General features: G+C 33.2%; 1 protein-coding gene across 1 annotated transcript in view; it reads left to right on the top strand.

Annotated features, from left to right (window-relative positions):
* MAN2A1 (mannosidase alpha class 2A member 1) overlaps positions 1-4,008 on the top strand; it is a 164,038-nt gene extending 160,030 nt beyond the window's left edge. The window contains exons 21-22 of the mRNA XM_031968631.1: positions 1,331-1,438; positions 3,176-4,008. Of these exons, the coding sequence (XP_031824491.1) occupies positions 1,331-1,438; positions 3,176-3,328 (261 nt within the window). The 3' untranslated portion in view covers positions 3,329-4,008. The remainder of the gene's footprint in view (positions 1-1,330; positions 1,439-3,175) is intronic.
* The last annotated feature ends 18,715 nt before the right edge of the window (positions 4,009-22,723 follow it).

Raw genomic sequence — 22,723 nt, 5'->3', positions numbered from 1 at the left:
AAAATACTCTCCAGAATAGTTGGATCAATTTACATCACCAACAACAATGTATTAGTGTCTCAGTTTTTTCATGTCTCCTCCAACATTTATCGTTATTTTTTCCTGTCATCTTCGCCAATATGACAGATGTGTTAGGGTACCTCAGAGTTGTCTTAATTTGCATTTCACTAATCAATCATGGCTTAGAGCTTTTTTTTAGATCGCTAAAAGTGACTTTAATTTCTTTAGCAAATCTGGTTTCAGACATTTAACACTTCCCTAGCTGTGTGACCCTGGACAAGTCACTTAACCCCAATTGCTTCAGCAAAAAGAAAAAAAAGATACATAATTGGTTAAATGGAAAAAGAGTTGCAAAAATGTTCACTTAAGAAAAGCATTCTCTAAAAATTAGAATTGAGAATGAGGAAGCTTAATAACTCCATAAAATATCAAAAAGTAATAAAACAAAGGTGGCTTTATCAGTGGATAAGCATTGTACATGTAATAAGGAAGATTCATCTTTTTGAGTTCAACTCTGACTTCACACTTACTAGCTGTATAACCCTGCTAGGTAAGTCATTTCACTCTGTATTTGTCTAGGTCCTTCTATAAAATGAGCTGGAGAAGGAAATGGCAAACCACTCCACTGTGTTTGCCAAGAAAACCCCAAATGGGATCACAAAGAATCATGCCATGATTGAAAAATGACTAACCAAATACATTACTTTGACGTTATAACAAATAACTTTTGCATTAATTCAAATGTTATATTCACTAGCCCTCTAGTTGTGTATTTTATGTTATGCCTCCCCTTCTCCCCCCCCCCCCCCCAAAAAAAAAAAAAAAGATGCTTACTTAGCATGGGGTAAGTGAAATTTCACCTAAATATTACTGGTATGAAAACAGATTTTTGAGGGAAAATGTTAATATAATTCATGTAAAATATCCATTTACATGAATTATATTAATAAATACCTATTTAATAAGTAATGCAGTATAATTTTAAATTAGGAATAGGTTAATTGTTCTAATGGCTAGCTTTTCTTATTCTTTATTCAGTTAATATACATATCAGACATATTCCATTGAACAAATAGTGAACTTTTTTTTAGTTGAAAAATACTTGATTTTATTCAGAATGTAAAATGCTTTTTTGAAAAAATTTAGGGGCTTTGTTTACTTATGAGAAAACTCAGAAAAAAGATGTAGACAAAACTCATATCTAAATTAAATGTTCAACAGAATTAATATTAACGATAGGAATATTGAGATCTGAGATAATTGCTATGTCAAGATTCATAAAAAGTTTAATGTCTGTGGTGAATTAATTTGGTACATTCTTTATTTCCAGGAAGACAGTGGACCATCAGATGAGGCTGCCTTAATACTTCATAGAAAGGGATTTGATTGTAGATTGTCTAATAGAAGTGAACAGCTTTGCTCACTTACTCAGGGAAAGGTATGTTTTAAAGTTTTTTCCTCAATCAATAAAATGTTTGAATTTTTCCCTTATGGCACAGATAATTGTGTGAAATGTAATGTTAATGATGTGAAAATAATAGCAACATTAGGGTTACATCGACCATAGAGGGGTCATAGTGTTTCTAGGAAAATGACTCCTTGACCTGTATATCTAGCTCCAGCTCTTCCAAATTCTACTCCCACTCACCTGATACCTATTGAAAAACTCAAAAAAGTTCTCACATAAGAAAAACGTAAATCCTTGCATCTTCTTTTCACACACATACTTCTCTCCGGAATCATTGTGTACATGGATCCTCTCTCTTTATTTAGTATCTTAAACTCAGCATGCCTAGAACTGAATTCATTGTATTCTCTCTGCTCCCCCACCAACCCATCCATGATCCAAACTTGCCTATTTCTGAATAAAAGATAAAATGCTAAGTGCTTCCTTAATAATATTAGATTCTGTATTAAGCAATCAGCATACAAATATAAGGAAAGCAGACAGTTCCTACCCTCAAAGACCTTGCATTCTAATGTTAAAAGATAATTCTTAAGCATTGTAGAGGACTAGACATCAATATACACTTATAGCAATGGACAAAAAGTCAAAATGAGACAAAATTCAAGGTCCTACAGTCAATGTCATGGTTATTTTGGGAATTAGAGAAGGAAAATGGCTAGGAATACATAACACATGATTTAGAAATTGTTAGATATAATAGCAATCAAATTTTCAAGGTGCTTTTCAAATATTATCTCATCAGTCTCACTTATTTTTCCATTTTTACAGACAATGAAACTGAAGCAGAGATTTTTAAAGTATTGGTTAATTGCTATTTTAATAGGGTTAACATTTAAAATGTTTTTCATTCTTCTGAAATATATAAGTGGTTCTCAGTCTTTTATTTGTCAGTCTCTAGTTTCCCTATTATTTTCTCCTTCACACTTCTCTCCACACACTCAACAAAAGAAGCAGCAGTTCATCATGAATTTATTTCAGTACTTCTTAAACTAAGTTCTTTGGACAGATGTCAAGGCTATCCATGAATTTAGATAGGAAAAAACATTAAAACTTTATTTTCACTAAACTCAACTGAAATTTAGCATTTCTTTCAATTATATAAGAAGATTTTTCTTAGGAGTTTACAGGTTTTACCAGACTTTCAATAAAGCACTAATCAAAAAAAAAAAAAAAAAGTTAAGGACCACTAACCTATCTAGAGCATTCTCCATTATCTCAATCTGAGTTCTTCTAAAAGTTAAAGGGAAAAGATATGTAGATTAGTTCACATTTTATATAGTCTGTAGTGGATCACTGCAATTATAATAGATAGTTTAAATCTTTTTCTCTTCAAAATTTCCTAGTATTTTTAGGGTCTTATTCTTTAGGTGAGGAAATTGAACAGTACTATTAGCATATGTATAAGTCTTAAAAAAATGTTGTTAGGAACAAAATATATTTTAAGTTAAGTATTTCTGTTCTAACACCATTAACTGTTCTAACTGCCATAGGCTCTTTCCTCTGGTCACTACTTAATAAATATCTTGATTAATATATCACTGGAATTTGTTTATTTGGAAAGCTAATTAAACTACAGAAACTCATATTACTATAAAGCAGTGTCTAAGAAATGGGACAAAGATGGTAGAAAAATTTGTAGGCCTATGGATTTTTTTATTCTACATAAATTTATTCTAAATGTTTGAATCTTTTTATCGTTTTTTTTAGATATTGGTACACAAACTGTTTAACGAATTTACTGTTCGAAGTCTTATACCATCATCATTAACTTTGATGCATTCACCTCCGGATGCCAGAAATATAAGTGATATCAACATGAATCCCATGGAAATCAGTACATTCCGAATCCATTTGAGATGAACCTGGCTTTCAGTTTTGGATTGTGAAGAAGAAATAGCTTTTGTATCTTTTTGATTTGACGTGCAATAAAGAAGCACATTGTTATTCCAGCTTCTGGATACTGTGAGAACATGAATTCTGTGATTTTCTTTTCACTAAGATTTTTTTTTTTCCACAAAAGCCATTTTTTAAAACAATTTTTTAGTTCTTTATCATGAAACACCACTGTCAGTATAAATTAATGCAACAAAAGAAGAAATATCTAAGGACAGTAACCTATCAACAACAGATTTAGTCTCAGGTTAAATGCTAATTATGTCTTTGTTGGGGTTGTGAGATGGTTGTTAAAAGTATTTGCTGATCCTTGATCAATTTATATGAAAATTGCAATGGTTAATATTTCATTTCAGTATTTAAATGAAATGAGATAAAAAGCTGTTGGGTAATAGCTAATGGCCAAATAGTTGCAATAATGCATACAGATTACAAATTTTTTTATTCTTATTTTGTACTATGGAGAGGTGAATTCTGTGGTGAAGTGCAATCCAGGAGCCTTTGTGATATGAATGATTAACTTTCATACCTTCCTCTAATTTACTTCTTGTTTTGTATCCTACCTTATCCATTCTTCCCTTACCATCACCCCAGGTTGCCAATATGTAGTTAAAAAAAAAAAAGGACATTTTTATTACTTGACAAAGTGGGATAGGTGCAATTTATTCCATTGTCACTTAAAAAAAGCAAGAAGTAATTCCCTAGGTACCATAAACCTGTTTGGGGTACCATAAGGTATCTTTTTAGATAGCCCATTGGAACATTAATGTTCTGAGATGGGTTTTTCTATGTCAAGATTACCATATCAAGATATAAATGTGCCTTATTTTTTTATATGTTTCATTAAATCTTTGGTGTCCATATTACTGTTCTGGGGGTGGGGGTGAGAGGGATGGTTAGTTTATATGATACTTAAATTGTGTGATTTTTGCTTGACAATGCTGGCCACACTCTGATCTGTGTTGTCTCACTAACCTTGTGCTGATGTTATTTTAAACATTTAGACTTTTTGAATGTACTAAGATGTAAGAAAGAAACACCAGGAAGATAAACACTGTTAATCAAAATACATTGCTACCAAGGAAACTGCAAATTGATGTAAAGATTTTGTAAAATAAAACAAAATCAAGGCATTGCTATACATTTCAGAAATTGTTAACCATATTGGGAACATTTACATGATTTTTAAATGTCAGTGTCCAAAGTTTGATGATAACATGTATATTTTTCATAGCTATCATAATGGAATTATGTGTTTGACTTATCTTAAATTGCTTTTTAAAATTGTTGTTATTACTCAGTTCAACATGAGTTAATCTCATGTTCATTGCCATAATATATTTGTTGTTTTATATCATCATTTGAAGGAATCATAGATCTTTTTGAAAATATTTTACTAGTGGTCAATGAGTAAGTTCTTCAGGGAATTTCTTAAATTCCCATTAATTAGAAGGAATTTATTTGCTTATTTTTAGTTTGCATAATATTTTAATCTTGTCAATTATACATTGTCATAATAGAATGAATACTAATTTCTCTTTCATTTTGTGATTTCTATTTTGTTCTCTAGTTCTGAATTTTTACTTAAGGCTCACTTGCTAAGGATATTATTAAAGTTAAGTTTATCCATAAATCCCGTTCATCTTTAATAAACAAGCAATGCCTCGATGGATAAAACATCACCAGTGATTAACTTCATGCAATAAATATGTACTGTAAGTTTCCTTGGTGCAGTGATTGAAAACTTCCTGTTTGTTGAAATCTACAGATGTTGGATTGCCAGTGGAAAGTTCCAATAAAAAAAGATCCAGTATTTTAATTGAATCTTAAATGAAAAACCTTCCTATGGGAGATCACTGTATTCTGTGGTAAACTGGATATTCATAATCTTTCCCTAAATTCTGATCAGCTATAAAGCAAACATTTTGATGCAATAAAAAGTATATTTGCCTGTCAGAATTATTTTTGGTGAATATGTTTCATGTTATTCATCAGCATCTTGTATCAGCTTTACTTTTGATAACTACCAACTGTTCAAATATATTCTTTAACCAGCAAATTTCTTTTCTTATCCTTTTTTTGAGTTCTAAAGTAGAACATCAGGGAAATTATAAAAATGACCTTTCTTTAAGTTGTAGTCATTTGAATTTCTTTGGCTACATATTTAATTGTTCATTCATTTATTGCAAATGTTCAAGAACCATGTTTTCCATTGCTTTATTGTTCTCTGTTTTATTTGAAAGCTACAGAGATTGAGAATCCAGGATCCTTGTATTCTGCAAGTACTGATAAAAATAAAATTCTATAGAAAAATGTGGTAAAACATTGTAATTACTTTCCACATCAATGTTGTACCTAACACTGAAATGTTTTACATTCCTTTGTTGAGAGAGAGAGAGAAAGAGAGAGTTTACTTTTATCTTGCCCATACTGTCCTTAAAGCAGATTAAATTCAACAGGTTTTGATATTTTCTCTAGGAAGATTTTATATCTTTTGGGGGAAATATAAGGTCTCTAATAAAAATAATATTATGATCTCTCTTGTTCTCCAGTCTAATTCTTTACTATAGCATAGTAAGAAATATAAAAATATACTCTCCTGATTACTTTAAATGAATTTTGAGTGTGAATCTTGATTGGGTTCTAATTTGGAAATTCTATCTAGTTCCTTTGCAGCCTCCTTAGAATTATAGTCTGATTTTTAAGTTACTCTTTTTTAATTTGCTCTCTTTTTCTCTACAAGGCAAAAGTTATTTTTTGTTCTACATCCATAAGTTGATATAGTATTGAGCTTAGTATTTCTGCCCAAACTTAGAATTGAAATATGCCTAGAAAGTTTTCAATTACAACAGAAAATCAAGTGTGTGTGTGTGTGTGTGTGTGTGTGTGTGTGTGTGTTGTGAGATGGTGGGGAAGAGGGAGAGCAGTAAAGGGAGCAAGAGAGATAATATCAGTCCCCACAATCAGCCAGCAAGCATTTATTAAATGTTGGTTATGTGCGAAGTTCTGTTGGAAGGTCATCTCACTTAGAAGCCATTGGTGAAGCAGAAGATATGGAAGGGAGAAAGGGTATCAGGAAAGGTCTCCTGCAAAAGGTGGAATTTGAGCAGAGATTATTTCAGCCATGTAGGTCAGTTGCTGAAAAGGTAGTCAGGAAATACATTGTTGGATTCTAAGAACATCAAGGAGTCTATTGTTACTGGATTATAGAGTACATGAAGGGAAATACAAGATAAAAGTGGAAAGATAAGTTGAAGATTGTGAAGGGTTTTAAATACAAAAAGAGTTTTTTATTTGATTTTGGAGGAACCAGTAGAGTAGTGGTACTTTTGGCAACTGAGTGGACAATGGATGATTAAGAGAGACTTGACGCAAAAAGCAACCAAAAGTCCTATTTCACAAAGTTCAGGTCATGAGAAAGTCTGCATTGCATTAGATATGTGGTTGTGTGAATTGACAGAAAGGGACTTAATTAATATGAAGTGGAGGAAGATGATGGTGCCTTTAGTAGTAATAAGTTTGGAAAAAGAAGGTGGGGGTTGTTAAAAGTTAATGAATTCTATATTTGAGATGTTGAGTTTGATATATGTCTATTGAAGACATCCATTTTGAAATGTCCAGATGGGTATTGGTTATTTGGGACAAACTCAGGGATTTTAGGGATGGATAAGCAAATCTGGGGATCATCTGCATAGAGATAGAAATGTTAATTGATTCCAGAGGAGCTGTTGAGATAATAAAGGTAAACTGGAAGGAGAGAGAAAAGAAAAGGGTCCAGGATAGAATGTCAAGGCAGGTCCACAATTAATGTATGTGACCTTGATGAAGATCCAGCGAAGGGGAGAATAAAGAGTAATCAGGAAACCAGCAATATATCCAAAAAAAAAAAAGGATGATGAATTGTGTCAATGGCTAAAATAAAGAATTAGGCTTGAGAAGAGCCCATTAGATCTGAGAAGATATCATTGATGATATCATTGAGAGAACATTTTCTGTTGAATGATGAGAGAAACCTCATAGAGTTAAGAATGAGAGGAAGGGAATGCAGCAATTGTAGGTGACTCTCAGATAGTGAGATCAAGAGTTTTTTAAGGATGGGGGAAGGATATAGAGGTGTGGACAGCAGGGTTTGAATTAGTGAGAAAGTCCTGAGAATATGCATGTAGAAATCTTGGCTTAGTGAGAAGTTCTCTCTTCATGTGCGGACTGAAAGAAAATAGGGTAGAATTGTAATCTAGAGTTATTGGTTTCCATTACTTGGAAGGTGAATTCTTTAAAGCCCCTTTAATTCCCAGCAGAATTCTACATCAACACTCTCAAGACACTCCATTAGAAACCTTTCAAATTGACATTAAATCATTAATATCTAACTGCAATTTAAGTGCTTAACTCAAATTTAACATCATTTATTACACCTTTTTTTTTTAAAACTAAGTGGTGTTTGCAAAGCATTATGGTAGATATTATTGATATAAAGACAGACACTGAAAAACAGTCCATCCCCTTAAGGAGTTTTATATTGTATTAGGAAACATATGAAGTACACAGATAAGTAACCACAGATAATTTGAGAAAAGAGAGAATACAACTAAAGTCACCAGGAAAGCTTATGAGAGTAGGAGATAGCCCCTTTGAGCTGAAAAAGTGAGGATTTTTAGAGAAGAGGAGGAAATGTATTCCAGGGTATAGGTATCACAGATAGTAAAACAATGTTGGGAGTCTGACCACTACTTAGTGTTTGCATTCCTGAATTAACATGTTTCACGATGCTCAGCTAAAATCTAGGTAAGCTACATCTGTAGCATTCCCATAGTCCTACTTTTGTTGCTAAAGAAAGCTGGAAGAAGACCAAAGCTTGAAAACTGCAGCTTGGATTTATTCTGAATTATTTTCTAATTTCAGTGGGGGCTACTAAAAGGCATTCTTTGGGCTCCTCCCTATTCAATTCTCCAACCTCAACATAATGCCTTTTCCAAACCTCTTTTCTCTTCAAATACCCACACCCATCTTTTCTCCAAATTGTTTGGGAATCTCATATGATAATTAATTTATAAAAGTATATAAGCCATTCAATGAGAACTCCCTCTTCTCCCTATTTGACATCTCTCAACTCCATTTTCCACTATCACCTCCATTCTAATCTGATTGGGAGATGACTTGTCTTCCTTACCTTTATCCTAGCTTCATTTTCTTCAGCACATTGCCCTTACTATTAGCCCTTTCTTCTACTTTATCAGTTTCTTTCCTTCTACCTACACACATACCCGTTTCTCATACTTTTGGAAAACTTCCATAGATCCTACCAAAGAATCCTATCATCCTTTATCTCTGTTCTCTTGAGGTAAATTCCTTGAAAAAGCTGTCTGCATTGGTCTCCTCTACTCCCTCTCATCTTCCTGTAAATCTGTCCTCATCATTCTATTGACACTGCTTTCCAATAATACCAATCGATCTCATAACTTCCAGGTCTAAAGGCCTTTGCTTGGTTGTCATGCTTTTTTGTCTAACATTTTAACACTGTTAAACTGCCCTTTCCTGGACAATTTTTTCCCCTCCAATTTTAATGACTGCTCTCTTTTGGTTCTCCTACCTGACTCCTGCTCAGACACCTTTGCTAAATCATCATCTCTGTCACTAACTGTGGGTTTTCCTCAAGGTTCTGTCCTAGATCTTCTTTTTTCTTTCAAAATTCTTATTCGGTGAACTCATAACCCTGAGGTCTCCTGAACTTCAATATCTCATTATCAACTGCTTATTGAATATTTTAAATTGGATAAAATATCATCTCAAACTCAATATATGCAAAATATTTTTCCTCAAATTTATCATTATTCCCAGTTTTTGTTACTGTTAATCATTGCCACCATCTTTTCAGTGTCATCTCTGCTCACTTGGAACTCATTTTCCCTCTTCAGGGAGTTGCCAAATCTTTTTAGCTCCATGTCTCACATGTCTTCTCTCCACAAAATTATGCCTGTAATTTAGGCCCCTTGTCCACCTTTCCCTCTTTCTCTTCTCCCCTTGATTATTTCAGTAGCCATCTAATTAGTTTGCCTTACTCACCTCCTATCCATTGTCCATCCTATTGTTAAATTTCCTAAAGTGCAAGTCTGACCTCACTTCCTACCACCATCAAAAGGCTTCAATAATTAAGGTTGGATTTAAGCCCCTTTACCACTTAATAGCTTTTATAATCTTACCTCTCATATCTTTCCAGTCTTTCATTTTCCCATTGCACAAAAATTGCAATCCTACTTGCTGCTTACAGTGTGCTTTATCTTTAATTTCTAAGCCTTTGCAATGATTGGAAGAAATCTGAGGATGTAGAGAACTCCCAGGAAGCTAGAAACTTCAGTAACTGGGGTGGTTTCCCTCTTCCTAAGCTTAATCAAAGATGCATTTAAGCTTGAAATCATGAGAAAACATAAGGTCCTGGCACAATTACTGAGACATTGTGAACTTTACATAAGATTAAGTCCCTAGAAACTAACAACATGCTCCAGAGTTAGATCATAGAAAACAGAAACCAGGGTTGGTCACAGAAAAATGCCTTTCACAGTAATATATGGTTTTAAGATATATGAGCAGCATAATTTGTCTTAATAAATGGCTCTGTTGAATTATCAGCAACTCTTATCCTTATTTTCAACCGCCACTAGCCCATTTGTGTTGTGCTGGTTACAACAAATGGTAAATCGTTAAAGGATTGAAGAATGAAGGGAGTGATCTTAAATTTTTACAGTTCATCATGTTAAAAAGGGAGTAAAGGCTAAAAAAAAAAAAATAAGTTGAGTGTTTCTACAAGATGTTTACAATGGTTTCCGATGGGCCCCCAGATCACTATCAGTGAAAGAAGCTGTGGGAGAAAATTTATACAAAGTATTCAGAGAGAAAGGTCCTCACGTAGTCTGTTCTGATAACCTCTCTTAATATAACATTATAAAAATTTGCTTATCAAAATCAGGAGAAGTAGAGGGCAAGAACATTACTTTGAAAGCCATTCTTGATAAACAAAAAGGAGACATCGCCCAAGAACAGACTTGCTAAAGCACTCGATACCATTAATTATTTCACATTAAATAACATGTCCCACAACCCCAGTTATTTGTTTTTTCTTCACTACATCATTTTTCCTCAAAGAGGAACAGAAAAAGTTAAGGGTCCAGCTTTGCCATCCAGCCCTTTGGTCACTGTATGTGATGTGAAAGGATGTCAATGGGATGTCGAAGGGCCTTGCTAAGGTAATAATCTGGGGTCGAGGTTTTCTTTGTATTTCCAGAGATGGAGGAGACACGTGGATCCTGGAAAGATGCAGCCACCCTGTCCAAATTGATCCAGAGCATGAAGATAAAAGAAAAGAAGACTCGCAGAACCGACTACGCCTCCAAGGGAATCAACATGGCTCCTGCAACTGGCCCTTCTGCTGACAGAACTTAAATTGGGAGAAGGAAAAAATACCTTCTGGGGTATTATGCAAAGCCCACCTTGGGTGAGAGGAATTGGATGGGGAGAATACATTCCTGAAATCCTATGTGTGGTGATGGATTTCAATATTTAGTCAAGGAATTTGGTATTTATGAGCATGGAGAAGAGTCAAATAGTTCAATAATTAAGTTTAATTTTACTGGATTTACCAAAGATCTTCCCCATGTGTTACTACAAATGCTAGCTTTGACAGCTGTAGTCTGATACAATCTATTCATTTTCTTTAGAAATACACCCCTTTTCACAGGCTTTTGGCTAGTAGGAATATTGCAACCCTCCAATTGTGTAAAAAAAGGCTTTAAGTCTAGTGTCACAAAGCATACAGCATTTCCTCAATCTAACAACTGCTGTTATGAGTGTATTGGGACAGAACTGTGAAACAACTCCCGATTGGGGAATTCATATAGCGCTCTATCCAGATTGGGGCCTATGGAACTCTCAAGAACCTGATCTTCCTTTTCTGGACTGCAGAACAGAGTAGAGATTTTGTCTTACAATTTGGAATCAGTCTTATGGGTCCTAGCATAATGACAAGGAATCACCATATGCTTGAGGGATACCCCAAACCAAATTGTTGAGGAAATAAAAGGGGAATGATCAGGTTTGGAAAATCACATTACTGTTTGCTCCTATAGAGGGACATTTTCAGAATAGAAATAAGAATGATCATATAATGCTACTGTAAAGGCATGTTTGGGGAATGATTATGCTTTCTTGTGGCGAGAAATTGGCCAAATGACAATAGCAAAGGTAGAAGGAGTTTATAATGTTACTTGGAGGGAATGCAAGGCTTCTGAATGCATAGGAAGTAAAGTTAATATCGCTATTGTATTTGTTATTATGAAGCCTTCATTTAATGTTACCTATACAGAGTGACAACTGGTATCACACTCAAGCAGACTATTCCTTGGAGAGCATTGAAAATTTACTCAGCAAGGGTTTACTATACAGAACAAAATTAATAAGGAGTTTTATGAAGCTATAAATCAATTAAGGGAGAATGTCCTTGAAATAGGACAAGAAGTGGAAATGTTGAGGATTAGACAAAGATTGGTGGGTGATTACAGATTCACTAGTTTCTGTACAATTAATAAGGAATACAATGAGTTAGAGTGGGAATGAAATAAAATTAGAAATCACCTTAATGGATTATGGGGAAATTCAAATGTTATATTGGATATTGAAGATCTTCAAAAGATTGCTGATATGTCAGATAAAGAGTAAAAAACTGAAAATTGAGGGGATAGGGATGCTCATCAATTGTGGAATGGCTGAATAAGTTTTGGTATGTGATTATGATGGAATACTATTGTTCTGTCAGAAATGATGAGCAGGATGTTCTGAGAAAAAACTGGAAAGTCCTCTATGAACTCATGCAAAGTGAAATGTACTGTGTTCAAAGCAATGGCAATGCTGTGGGATGACCAGGTATGAATGATGAATGATTTTGCTATTCTCAGCAATACAGTGATCCAAGACTACTCTAAAGGATCTATGATGAAAAATGCTATCCATACTCTGAGGAAAAAACTGATTGTGTCTGAAAACAAATTGAAGGATACTTTTAAAAAAAATTTCTCTTTAGGTTTTTTTTTTTTTGGGGGGGGGGGGGGGAATCATGTTTTCTCTTACAACATGACTGTTATGATTTTTACAAGGTGCTAAGTCACTGGAATTGATAGGCACTCTGGGAGATTCACAAGTCAGGATTCATTCAGGAGATTCATAAGTCCAGGAGATTCACAAGTTTCAGTGGAGGAGATTCATAAGTCATAGCTCCCACAATCCCATTCTTGGAGGAGAAGTCAACCTTTGAGTTCACACCTTTAAGGACTCCCACAAGCCAACTAGAGACTTTTGGGAGATTGAGAATCCAGGATTCAGTTGGGCAGAACGAAGGATTCAAAGAGAGCTGGAGGCTGAAGCTGGCAGAAGCAAAAGGACTAGTAACAGGAGCTCGGAACCAAGGAGAGAGATAGGCTTCTAAGAAAGCTAACTGGGCCCAAGGAAGGAGATTCAGAAGCCAGAGATAATAAAAGATTTGGATTTTAACAGCTGGCTGTATTTGAGGTGATTTTTGATCTGAACTGAAATGAAGGCTGCCTCCAGAAGCCCCCCAAGAAACCTGCTTCCAGAGAAGAATTATATTATAGAGAAGAGAACATTATACATGACTTTTACAGAAATGTTTTATATAACTTCATATATGCTTTCTCACCTCAAGGATGAGGAGGGAGGAAGGGAGAGGATTTGAAACTCAAAGTTTTTAAAAACAAATGTCAAAAATATTGTTTAACAAGTCAATTTTCTCATATGTAAAATGAACTGGAGAAGGAAATGGCAAATTATTTCGGTATCTGTAACAAAAAAATCTCAAAGGGGTTCACAAAGAGTTGGACAGAAGTGAAAACTAGTTGAAAAGCAATAGACCATCCTCCCTATCCCCCAATACTATAACTATAGAGTGTAACATCATCTTCTCAGTTCTTAAACTTTGCAACCTTCTGAATGTTCCTAAAACAGAAGTCTAATCATGTCATGCTCTATCCATCTCTGCCACTCAGTCATCTCCAGTGGCTTCCTATTGCCTCCAAGATCAAATATTACATGGTCTGTTTGTTTTTCAAGCCCCTCATAATTTAGCTCCACTCAATGAAAACATTGAAAATGTTTTCAATATTCTAACATTTTACTCCCAACAGACACTTTTTCAATCCAGTAACAATGGTCTCCTTGCTATCTCATGAACAAGACACTCAGCTCCAGTCATTTTCTCTGGCTGTCTCCTGTATAATGCTTGCCCTTCTCCATTCTGACTATTGATTAAAATCCACCTTCTAGAAGAAGGCTTCCCTAATCCCTCCTAATTGCCCTCTTTTAATCAATTATTTACCTGTATATAGCTTGCTTTCTATATCTGTTTGTATGTTGTCTCTCCAATTAGATTTTAAGCTCCTTGAGGGTAGAGTGTCTTTTTGCCTTCTTTTTTGTAACCTTAGAGCTTAGAATAGTGCCTGGCACATTATAAATGATTAATAAATGTTTATTGAGTAAATGCATGAATGAAAATTGTGATAAAAATGGTCATTTTCAGCCCAGATTTATTCTATAGACACTTAGTCCAATTCTTCTGTTTTTATCATCTTTGTTCTTATTAGTTATGTTTCCTGCCTCCTCTATTAGCGCATCTAGGACTATGATATTAGAATTTAAGTATTCTGAATCTATTGTATTTGATGATAGAAATGGTATTTTAAAATAAGATAAAATAAAAAAATTTTGCAAATCTTTCCTATCTTTCTTCAGTTTTTTGCCCTCTTAATTTTTGCCCTTAGATGTTTAAAGACAATATAATTTTGTTTGATCTCAAGTAGCTGCTATTATTATCTGGATTTTACAATTGAGGAAACTGAAGTACAGAATATAATAGTATTCCATCATAATCACATACCACAACTTATTCAGCCATTCCACAATTGATGATTTTATCATCATAGATGATAAAATGGCACAATGGATAGAGCACCGGACCTAAATTCAGGAAAGACACCTGTGTTTAAATTCAGCCTCAAACACTTATCAGTTGTGCATACTGGGATGAATTGAAAAGTCTTAGTGCCCTAGGTTTTTTCTTCCCCCAGAAGAGAAACCTTTCTTATCCTTCTCTCCTCTCTTCTCCTTTCCCCTTGTTGCTTGTCTCTGGTGAGATTTCTCTTGCTTGCCCTAGGTATGAAAATTTCTTGTTGGGACTTCTCACCTAGGACTAATAGCATGAGATTTTAGATAAATGTTTGCAATCTCTAACTATATTTCACATTTTCATTTTGATTTTAAGAGCTTTTATATGTATTGATGAGAATCACATTTTGTCTTACAAACGAAGGGCAACTTTTTATGCATATTTGTTTATAGAAAACTATTAGAAAAGAACTGGACAAAAAGAATATGAGAATATCTTGATATTTCATTCTTTTAAAATATTACTATTTTTAGTATTATTAAATTACTATTTAACAATATTAAATAGTACTATAACTACTACTACTACTATTAAAATAATAACTGATAGAACTTATTATAGAAATACATACCTATAAGAATCACTGGCTTCCTGTTTTCCATCATTCCATTAAATTTTTATGTTGAAATTAAAGGTGATGTTTTATAACCAGGTCTGCAATGGAAAGTGGTTAGGTTTTCTTTAGAAAGTAGGAACTCTGGAAGCCTTTCAGTGATACACAATGATAATGCCATTCTGCCAAAAGGAATCAAGGAGTGGGTGAGTGAACTGCATAAGTTGATGATAAGGAAATCTTCTGTGACAACATGAAGTCTGATAGAATTATTTTAGTAATAAGTGTCAAACTCCATGTGTCAGAATAAACCATAATCCTTTGAAAGCTTTTTTAGAGCTTAACAAATGAATTGGAGCATACTTGTAAGAATGGCTACATAAATATTTTTTTTGCCTATTTCAAAAGATGCCAATAAAAAAGACTTTTTGAAAACAATATTTTTGTGTATGTAGCTCAAATTTATCCATTGCCATTAGTTGCTTAATTAGGTGAAACAAACTTTTTATTGCTTGTCAGAAACTTAATTAAATTTGACCAAGACAAGCAGTTAACTATGTCTGGAAAGCCCTGCATTTGTTCAAAGAAATTGTGTCAGGGCAACGAAGCAAGAATTCTTAAATGCAACAGATGTAGTAAAACAGAACAAAATTCATATTGTTTTATATTCTTTGGGATTCATTGGAGAACATACATACATATTAAGCAGACATGCTACTGTCCTCCACTTTTACATCATCACTACTTGTCCTTTTTCTGCCAGTGACCTATGCTCAGATTATCTCTAATGACAAAGAACTCGGTATCTCTCAAAAGAGATTAAATGACTTGTCCAAAGTCATATAACTAATAAATGATGGGACTAGACCACAAGCCTAGGTCTTTTGAATCAGGTCTTGAAACCAGGTCAAAATTCAAGTCAAAAATTTTCAAAAAAAAAGTTACTTCTTAATTCTGAACTTAAATGATGAAAAAATTTAACATTCCCATATGTGTGTGTGTGTGTGTGTGTGTGTGTGTGTGTAGCATAACTCAAAAAGATTGTAGGTGAAACCATGAGTCTCCATTTCATATTGTGCTTTTCAAAAATGCATATAATAAATTCCATATATTACTTTCAAAAACTATACTTCTTGTTTGTGCTTTTCTCTGCTTCTGTGTATTTTAAAAATTGTTTCAATGGTCCTTTTTAAGGAAAAAATAAACATTATTGTTGACTCCTCAACCAAGATGAAATGACTGAAGAAAAAAAACGCTGCTGAGCATATGTATCTCTTGAGCAATACATGTCAATGGCTCAACAAACTGGGATCAGTCTTGCTCAGTTTTGGCACTAGACCTCACATCAGGGAGAGACATTTTAAAATAATTTTATTAAAGTTTTTTATTTACAAAACATATGCATGGGTAAATTTTCCAACACTGACCCTTGCAAAACTTTCTGTCCACATTTCCCCCTCCTTCCCCTCACCCCTTCCCTAGATGGCAGGTAGTCCAATACATGTTAAATATGTTAAAATATATGTTAAATCCAATATATGTATATATGTGTATACACACACACACACACACACACACACATATGTATAGTTATCTTGCTGCTCAAGAAAAATTGGATCAAGAAGGAAAAAAAATTTGAGAAAGAAAACAAAATGCAAGAAAATATCAACAAAGAGAGTGAAAATGCTGTGTTGTGGTCCACACTCAGTTCAGACAGTCCTCTCTCTGGGTGTAGATGGCTCTCTTTATCACTGAATAATTGGAATTGGTTTGACTCATCTCATTGTTGAAGAGAGCCACGTCCATCAGAATTGATCATCGTAGTCTTCTTGTTGCCATTTACAATTATCTCCTGGTTCTGCTCATTTCACTCAGCATCAGTTCATGTAAGTCCCTCCAGGCCTCTCTGAAATCATCCTGCTGGTCATTTCTTACAGAACAATAATATTTCATAACATTCATATACCATAACTTATGCAGCCATTCTCCAACTAATGGGCATCCACTCAGTTTCCAGTTTCTTGCTACTATATAAAGGGCTGCCACAAACATTTTGGCACATATAGGTCCCTTTTCCTCCTTTAAGATCTATTTGCGATATAAGCCCAGTAGTAACATTGCTGGGTTCAAAGGGAATGTGCAGTTTGATAATTTTTTGAGCATAGTTCCAAATTGCTCTCCAGAATTGTTGGATTCATTCACAGTTCCACCAACAATGTATCAGTGTCCCAGTTATCCTCTCCAACATTCATCATTATCTTTTCCTGTCATTTTAGCCAATCTGACAGGTGTGTAGTGGTATCTCAGAGTTGTCTTAAATTGCATTTGTTTGATCAATAGTGGTGATTAAGAGCACCTTTTCATATGACTAGAAATAGTTTCAATTTCTTCATCTGAAAATTGTCTGCTCATATCCTTTGACCATTTATCAATTGAAGAATAGCTTGAATTCTTATAAATTTGAGTTAATTCTCTGTATATTTTAGAAATGAGGCCTTTATCAGAACTTTTAAATGTAAAAATGTTTTCCTAGTTTATTGCTTCCCTTCTAATCTTGTCTGCATTAGTTTTGTTTGTTTAAAAACTTTTTAACTTAATATAATCAAAATTATTTTATGATCAGTAATGATCTCTAATTCTTTCTTCTCCATAGATCTGAGAGGCAAATTATCCTATGTTCTTCTAATTTATTCATAATTTCATTCTTTATGTCTAGATCATGTGGTGTTAAGTATAGGTCAATGCCTAGTTTCTGCCATACTAATTTCCAATTTTTCCAGAAGTTTTTGTCAAATAGTGAATTCTTATCCCAAAAGCTAGGGTCTTTGGGTTTGTCAAGCACTAAGTTGCTATAGTTGTGGACTATTTTGTCCTGTGATCCTAACCTATTCTATTGATGGACTACTCTGTTTCTTAGCCAGTACCAAATGGGTTGGATGACCATTGCTTTATAATATACTTTTAGATCTGGTACAGCTAGGCCATCTTTATTTGCCTTTTTTTTTTTTTTTTTTTTTTCATTAATTCCCTTGATAGCTTTGACCTTTTGCTCTTCCAGATTAATTTTGTTGTTATTTTTTTCTAGGTCAGTAAAATAGTTTCTTGGGAGTTTGATTGATATAACACTAAATAAATAGATTAGTTTAGATAGTATTGTCATCTTTATTATATTCGCTTGACCTATCCAAGAGTACTTGATATTTTTCCAGTTGTTTAGATCTGACTTTATTTGTGTAGAAAGTGTTTTGTAGTTTTGCTCATATAGTTCTTGACTTTCCCTTGGCAGATAGATTCCCAAATATTTTATACTATTGACAGTTATTTTAAATGGAATTTCTCTTTGTATCTCTTGCTGTTGGATTTTGTAAGTGATATATAAAAATGCTGATGATTTATGTGGATTTATTTGTATCCTGCAACTTTGCTAAAGTTGTGGGTTATTTCTATCTCCAGAAAAGAAAAAAGTATTTCTAAGTTTTTTAGCTGATTCTCTAGGGTTCTCTAAGTATACCATCATATCATCTGCAAAGAGTGATCATTTGATTTCCTCATTACCTACTCTAATTCCATTAATCTCTTTTTCTTCTTTTATTGCCAAAGCTAGCATTTCTAATACAAAATTGAATAGTAGGCAACTTTGTTTCACCCCTAATCTTATTGGGAATGATTCTAGTCTATAACCATTATATATAATGCTTACTGATGGTTTTTAATAGATGCTACTGCCTATTTTAAGGAAAAGTCCATTTATTCCTATACTCTCTAGTGTTTTTAATAGGAATGGATGTTGGATCTTATCAAATGCCTTTTCTGCATCTATTGAAATAATCATGTGATTTTTGTTATGGCTATTGATGTAGTCAATTATGCTAATAGTTTTCCTAATATAGAGCCAGCCCTGCATTCCTGGTAAAAATCCTACTTGGTCATGGTGTATTATTCTGGGGATGATTTTCTGTAATCTCTTTGCTAATAGTTTATTTAAGATTTTTGCATCAATATTCATTAGGGAGATTGATCTATAATTTTCTTTCTCTGTTTTCATCCTACCTGATTTAGGTATCAGTACCATATCTGTGTCATAAAAAGAATTTGGTAGAAGTCCTCCATTCTCTAGTTTTTCAAATAGTTTATATAATATTGGAGTTAATTGTTCTTTAAATGTTTGGTAGAATCTGGTCCTGGGGATTTCTTTTCCTAGAGAGCTGATTAATAGCTTGAGCTTGTGTTCAATTTCTTTTTCTAAAATGGGACTATTTAAGTAATTAATTTCCTCTTCTGTTAATTTATATTTTTGTAAGTAGTCATCCATTTCACTTAGGTTATCAAATTTATTGTCATAAAATTGGGCAAAGTAACTCCTAGTTATTGCTTGAATTTCTTCTTCATTGGTGGAAAGTTCTCCCTTTTTATTTTTGAGACTAACAATTTGATTTTCGTCTTTCCTTTTTCTGATCAAATTAACTAAAGGTTTATCTATTTTGTTGGTTTTTTCATAAAACCAAATTTTAGTTTTATTTATTAATTCAGTAGTTTTTTTTTTACTTTCAATTTTATTAGTCTCTTCTTTTATTTTTAGAATTTTAAGTTTGGAATTTGATGAGGGTTTTTAATTTGTTCTTTTTCTAGCTTTTTTAGTTGCAAGCCCAATTCATTGATCTTCTCTTTCTCTATTTTATGCAAGTAAGCATCTAGAAGATATAAAATTTCCCCTTATTACCACTTTGGCTGCATCCCACAAATTTGGTATGTTGTCTTATTACTGTCATTTTCTTGGATGAAATTATTGATTGTGTCTATGATTTGCTGTTTCACCTATTCATTCTTTAGGATGAGATTATTTAGTTCCTAATTACTTTTTGGTCTATATTCCCCCTTTATTGAATGTAATTTTTATTGCATCATGATCTGAAAAAATGAATTTATTATTTTTGCCTTTCTGCATTTGATTTTAAGGTCTTTATGTCTTAATATATGTTCAGTTTTTTTTATAGGTTCCATGAACTGCTGAGAAGAAAGTGTACTCCTTTCTGTCTCCATTCATTTTTCTCCAAAGATCTATCATCACTAACTTTTCCAATATTCTATTTAATTTCTTTAATTTCTTCCTTATTTAGTGGTTTCATTTATCTAGTTCTGAGAGAACAAGGTTGAGATCTCCCACTATTATAGTTTTCCTGTTTGTTTCTTCTTACAGCTCTCTTAACTTCTCCTCTAGGAATCTGGATGGCATAACATTTGATACATATATGTTTAGTATTGATATTGCTTCATTATTTATGGTACCCTTTAGTAAGATATAGTTTCCTTCCTTACCTCTTTTAATTAGATCTATCTTTGCTTTTACTTGCTCTGAGATCAGGATTGCTACCCCTGCTTTTTTTCACTTCAGCTGAAGCATAATAGATTCTGCTTCAGCCCTTTACCTTCACTCTATATGTATCACTATACTTTAAATGTGTTTCTTGTAAACAACATATTGTAGGCTTTTAATCCAATCTGCTATTCGCTTCCATTTTATAAATTCAGGGATAGTTTATCCCATTCACATTCACATTCAAAATAACTAATTCTTTATTTCCTGCCATCTTATTTACACTGTTATGCTTTTCTCTTTCCTTTCTCCCTGCCCTTCTCCCCAGTATTTTGCTTTTGATGCCCAGTTCCCTCAAAAATCTTTCCCTTTAGAGTCCCTCCCCCTTTTCACACTTTTCCCCTAATACTTTTGTTTTCCCTTCTAGTAATCTTTCTCTTTCTTTTTCCCCTTTCTCTCCCACTTCCTTATAATGTGAGACAAATGGGAAACATATTTTTATACATTAAAAGCCAGTAATCAAATGAGATCAATTAACTAAAAGAAAATAATTAAGCAGGATACAAAATCAAGTAATTTGTTTTATAACTGGAGGAAAGATTACAGACTTTCTAAGTTAGGAGGAGCAGAATGAACAGGTGCAGTTACCTGAAATCAGAAAAAGAAATGTCCCAATCTTTGTAAGTGTCTGTATTCAATTGAAAGAACATGAAAACAATAACCAATTGACAGTATGGGGCCAGTTTTTAGGAGAGGTGTATAATTTTTTTGTTTATTTAAAACTTAAATACAAACAACAAAAAAAAGAAAGAAAAAATTGTCATGTGCACAGTAGAACATAAAAAAGGATTCAAAATATAAAGCAATAAATTTCCTTTTCAAGAAGGCCTATATAATGAATAATATACACTGAGTTCAAGGGTGTTCATCTTTTATTTGTTTTGTAGGTTTTCTTTTGTTCTTTGTTGAGCATTTATTATTCTTTTTTTTCCCCTTTTCCTCTTCCACAAAAGTCTACACTTAAGTGTGAATACACATATACACCTGCCCATAAAAATACACAAACCCATAGAGAGATACATATATACATACATATACACATACATGTAAATAGATATCTGTTTTTCTGAAAGTGGATAACACCATCCTTCTTAAGTCCAAATCTTTCCATTTTTTCTAACTTTATCAAGTCATCGTTTCCTATACTATAGCAAAGTTCTAATCTTATACTGTTTAGTTATTTTAAATAATCTAAAAAATATTAATTAATATGACTACATATAGTTTCCTTATTTTTCTCTTTTGATTAAATATTTTTAGCTTTAACTGTGAGATCATGATTACTACCCTTTTTTTTTACATAATAAATTCTTCTAATCTTTATTTTGTTTATATGTGCTTATTTCATATCCCTTCTGCCTGCTCTGCTTTACTTCCACTGCTACCTTGTCCTCTTATTATTTAATCCACCTGCCCCACTAAGGATCCGTTTTTGTTTTTTTTACTCTCCTCCCTACCCTTTCCTCTTGCCCTCTTGTTTCTTTCTGAATTTAGTCCTTCAAATATATAGTGTTTCTTCTTTATCCCATTTCTGTTAATTTACACACACTTTATACACCTTTTTTTTTTTTGTATTTTCTTACCTTCTTCTATCCTTATAAACTTAGAAGACTTTTATTCCCTTCTAAACATATATGTTGTTCTCTCTTTAAACTTGATCTGATGTTGAGTGGAGTTCGCTTTAAAAATCCTTTCCTTATCTTGTTCCCATTCCCTTTTACCTCTTTTTGCTGAATTTAGAAAACTTTTATATCCATCTAGATATGTAAGTATTGTTACATCTTTAATCCATTCCTCATGACAGTAAGGTTCCAGAATTACCAACCTTCCTCCTCCATCAAATTCTTTTGTCAGTTCTTGCTTTCATACCTCATCTTATAACTACTCTTTTTACTTTTTCCTATATCGTTTTGCATTTTAGAATCATACAATGCTCATTTTAACCCCAATTTTTCTTTCAAAATATCCACCTACAAATGGTAAGTGAATCTTAGACATATGGCTTACATTTCCATGTATAAAAAATAAAGTGTGTCTTTATTGAGTCTATTGTAATTAGTTTATAATGTTTACCTTATAATTTTGCTCAATCTTGGATGTCAAATTTTCTTTTTGATATTCTATTCTAATATTTTTATTATTTTTTTTTGCAACAAAATACCCATTTTTTTTCCCATTCAGGAAAAAACTTTACTGGAATGATATTTTTGGTCATAACTTCAGTTTTTTTGCTTTTCAATATATAGTGTTCTAAGACCTGCTATCATTTAATGTAACTGCTGCTGAGTCCTGTGTTAATTCCAATTGTGGAACCACCATGTTGATTTTTTTTTCTTGTTGCTCACAGTATTTTCTTCTTGACCTGGGGGTTTCAGGATTTGGAAATTATATTCCTGTAGGTTTTCCTTGTAGGATCCATTTCATATGATG

This window comes from Sarcophilus harrisii, chromosome 1, assembly GCF_902635505.1.
Source record: "Sarcophilus harrisii chromosome 1, mSarHar1.11, whole genome shotgun sequence".
Taxonomy (NCBI): domain Eukaryota; kingdom Metazoa; phylum Chordata; class Mammalia; order Dasyuromorphia; family Dasyuridae; genus Sarcophilus; species Sarcophilus harrisii.
Note: the sequence above shows the minus strand (reverse complement) of the source record. Positions and strands in the feature narration are given on the sequence as shown.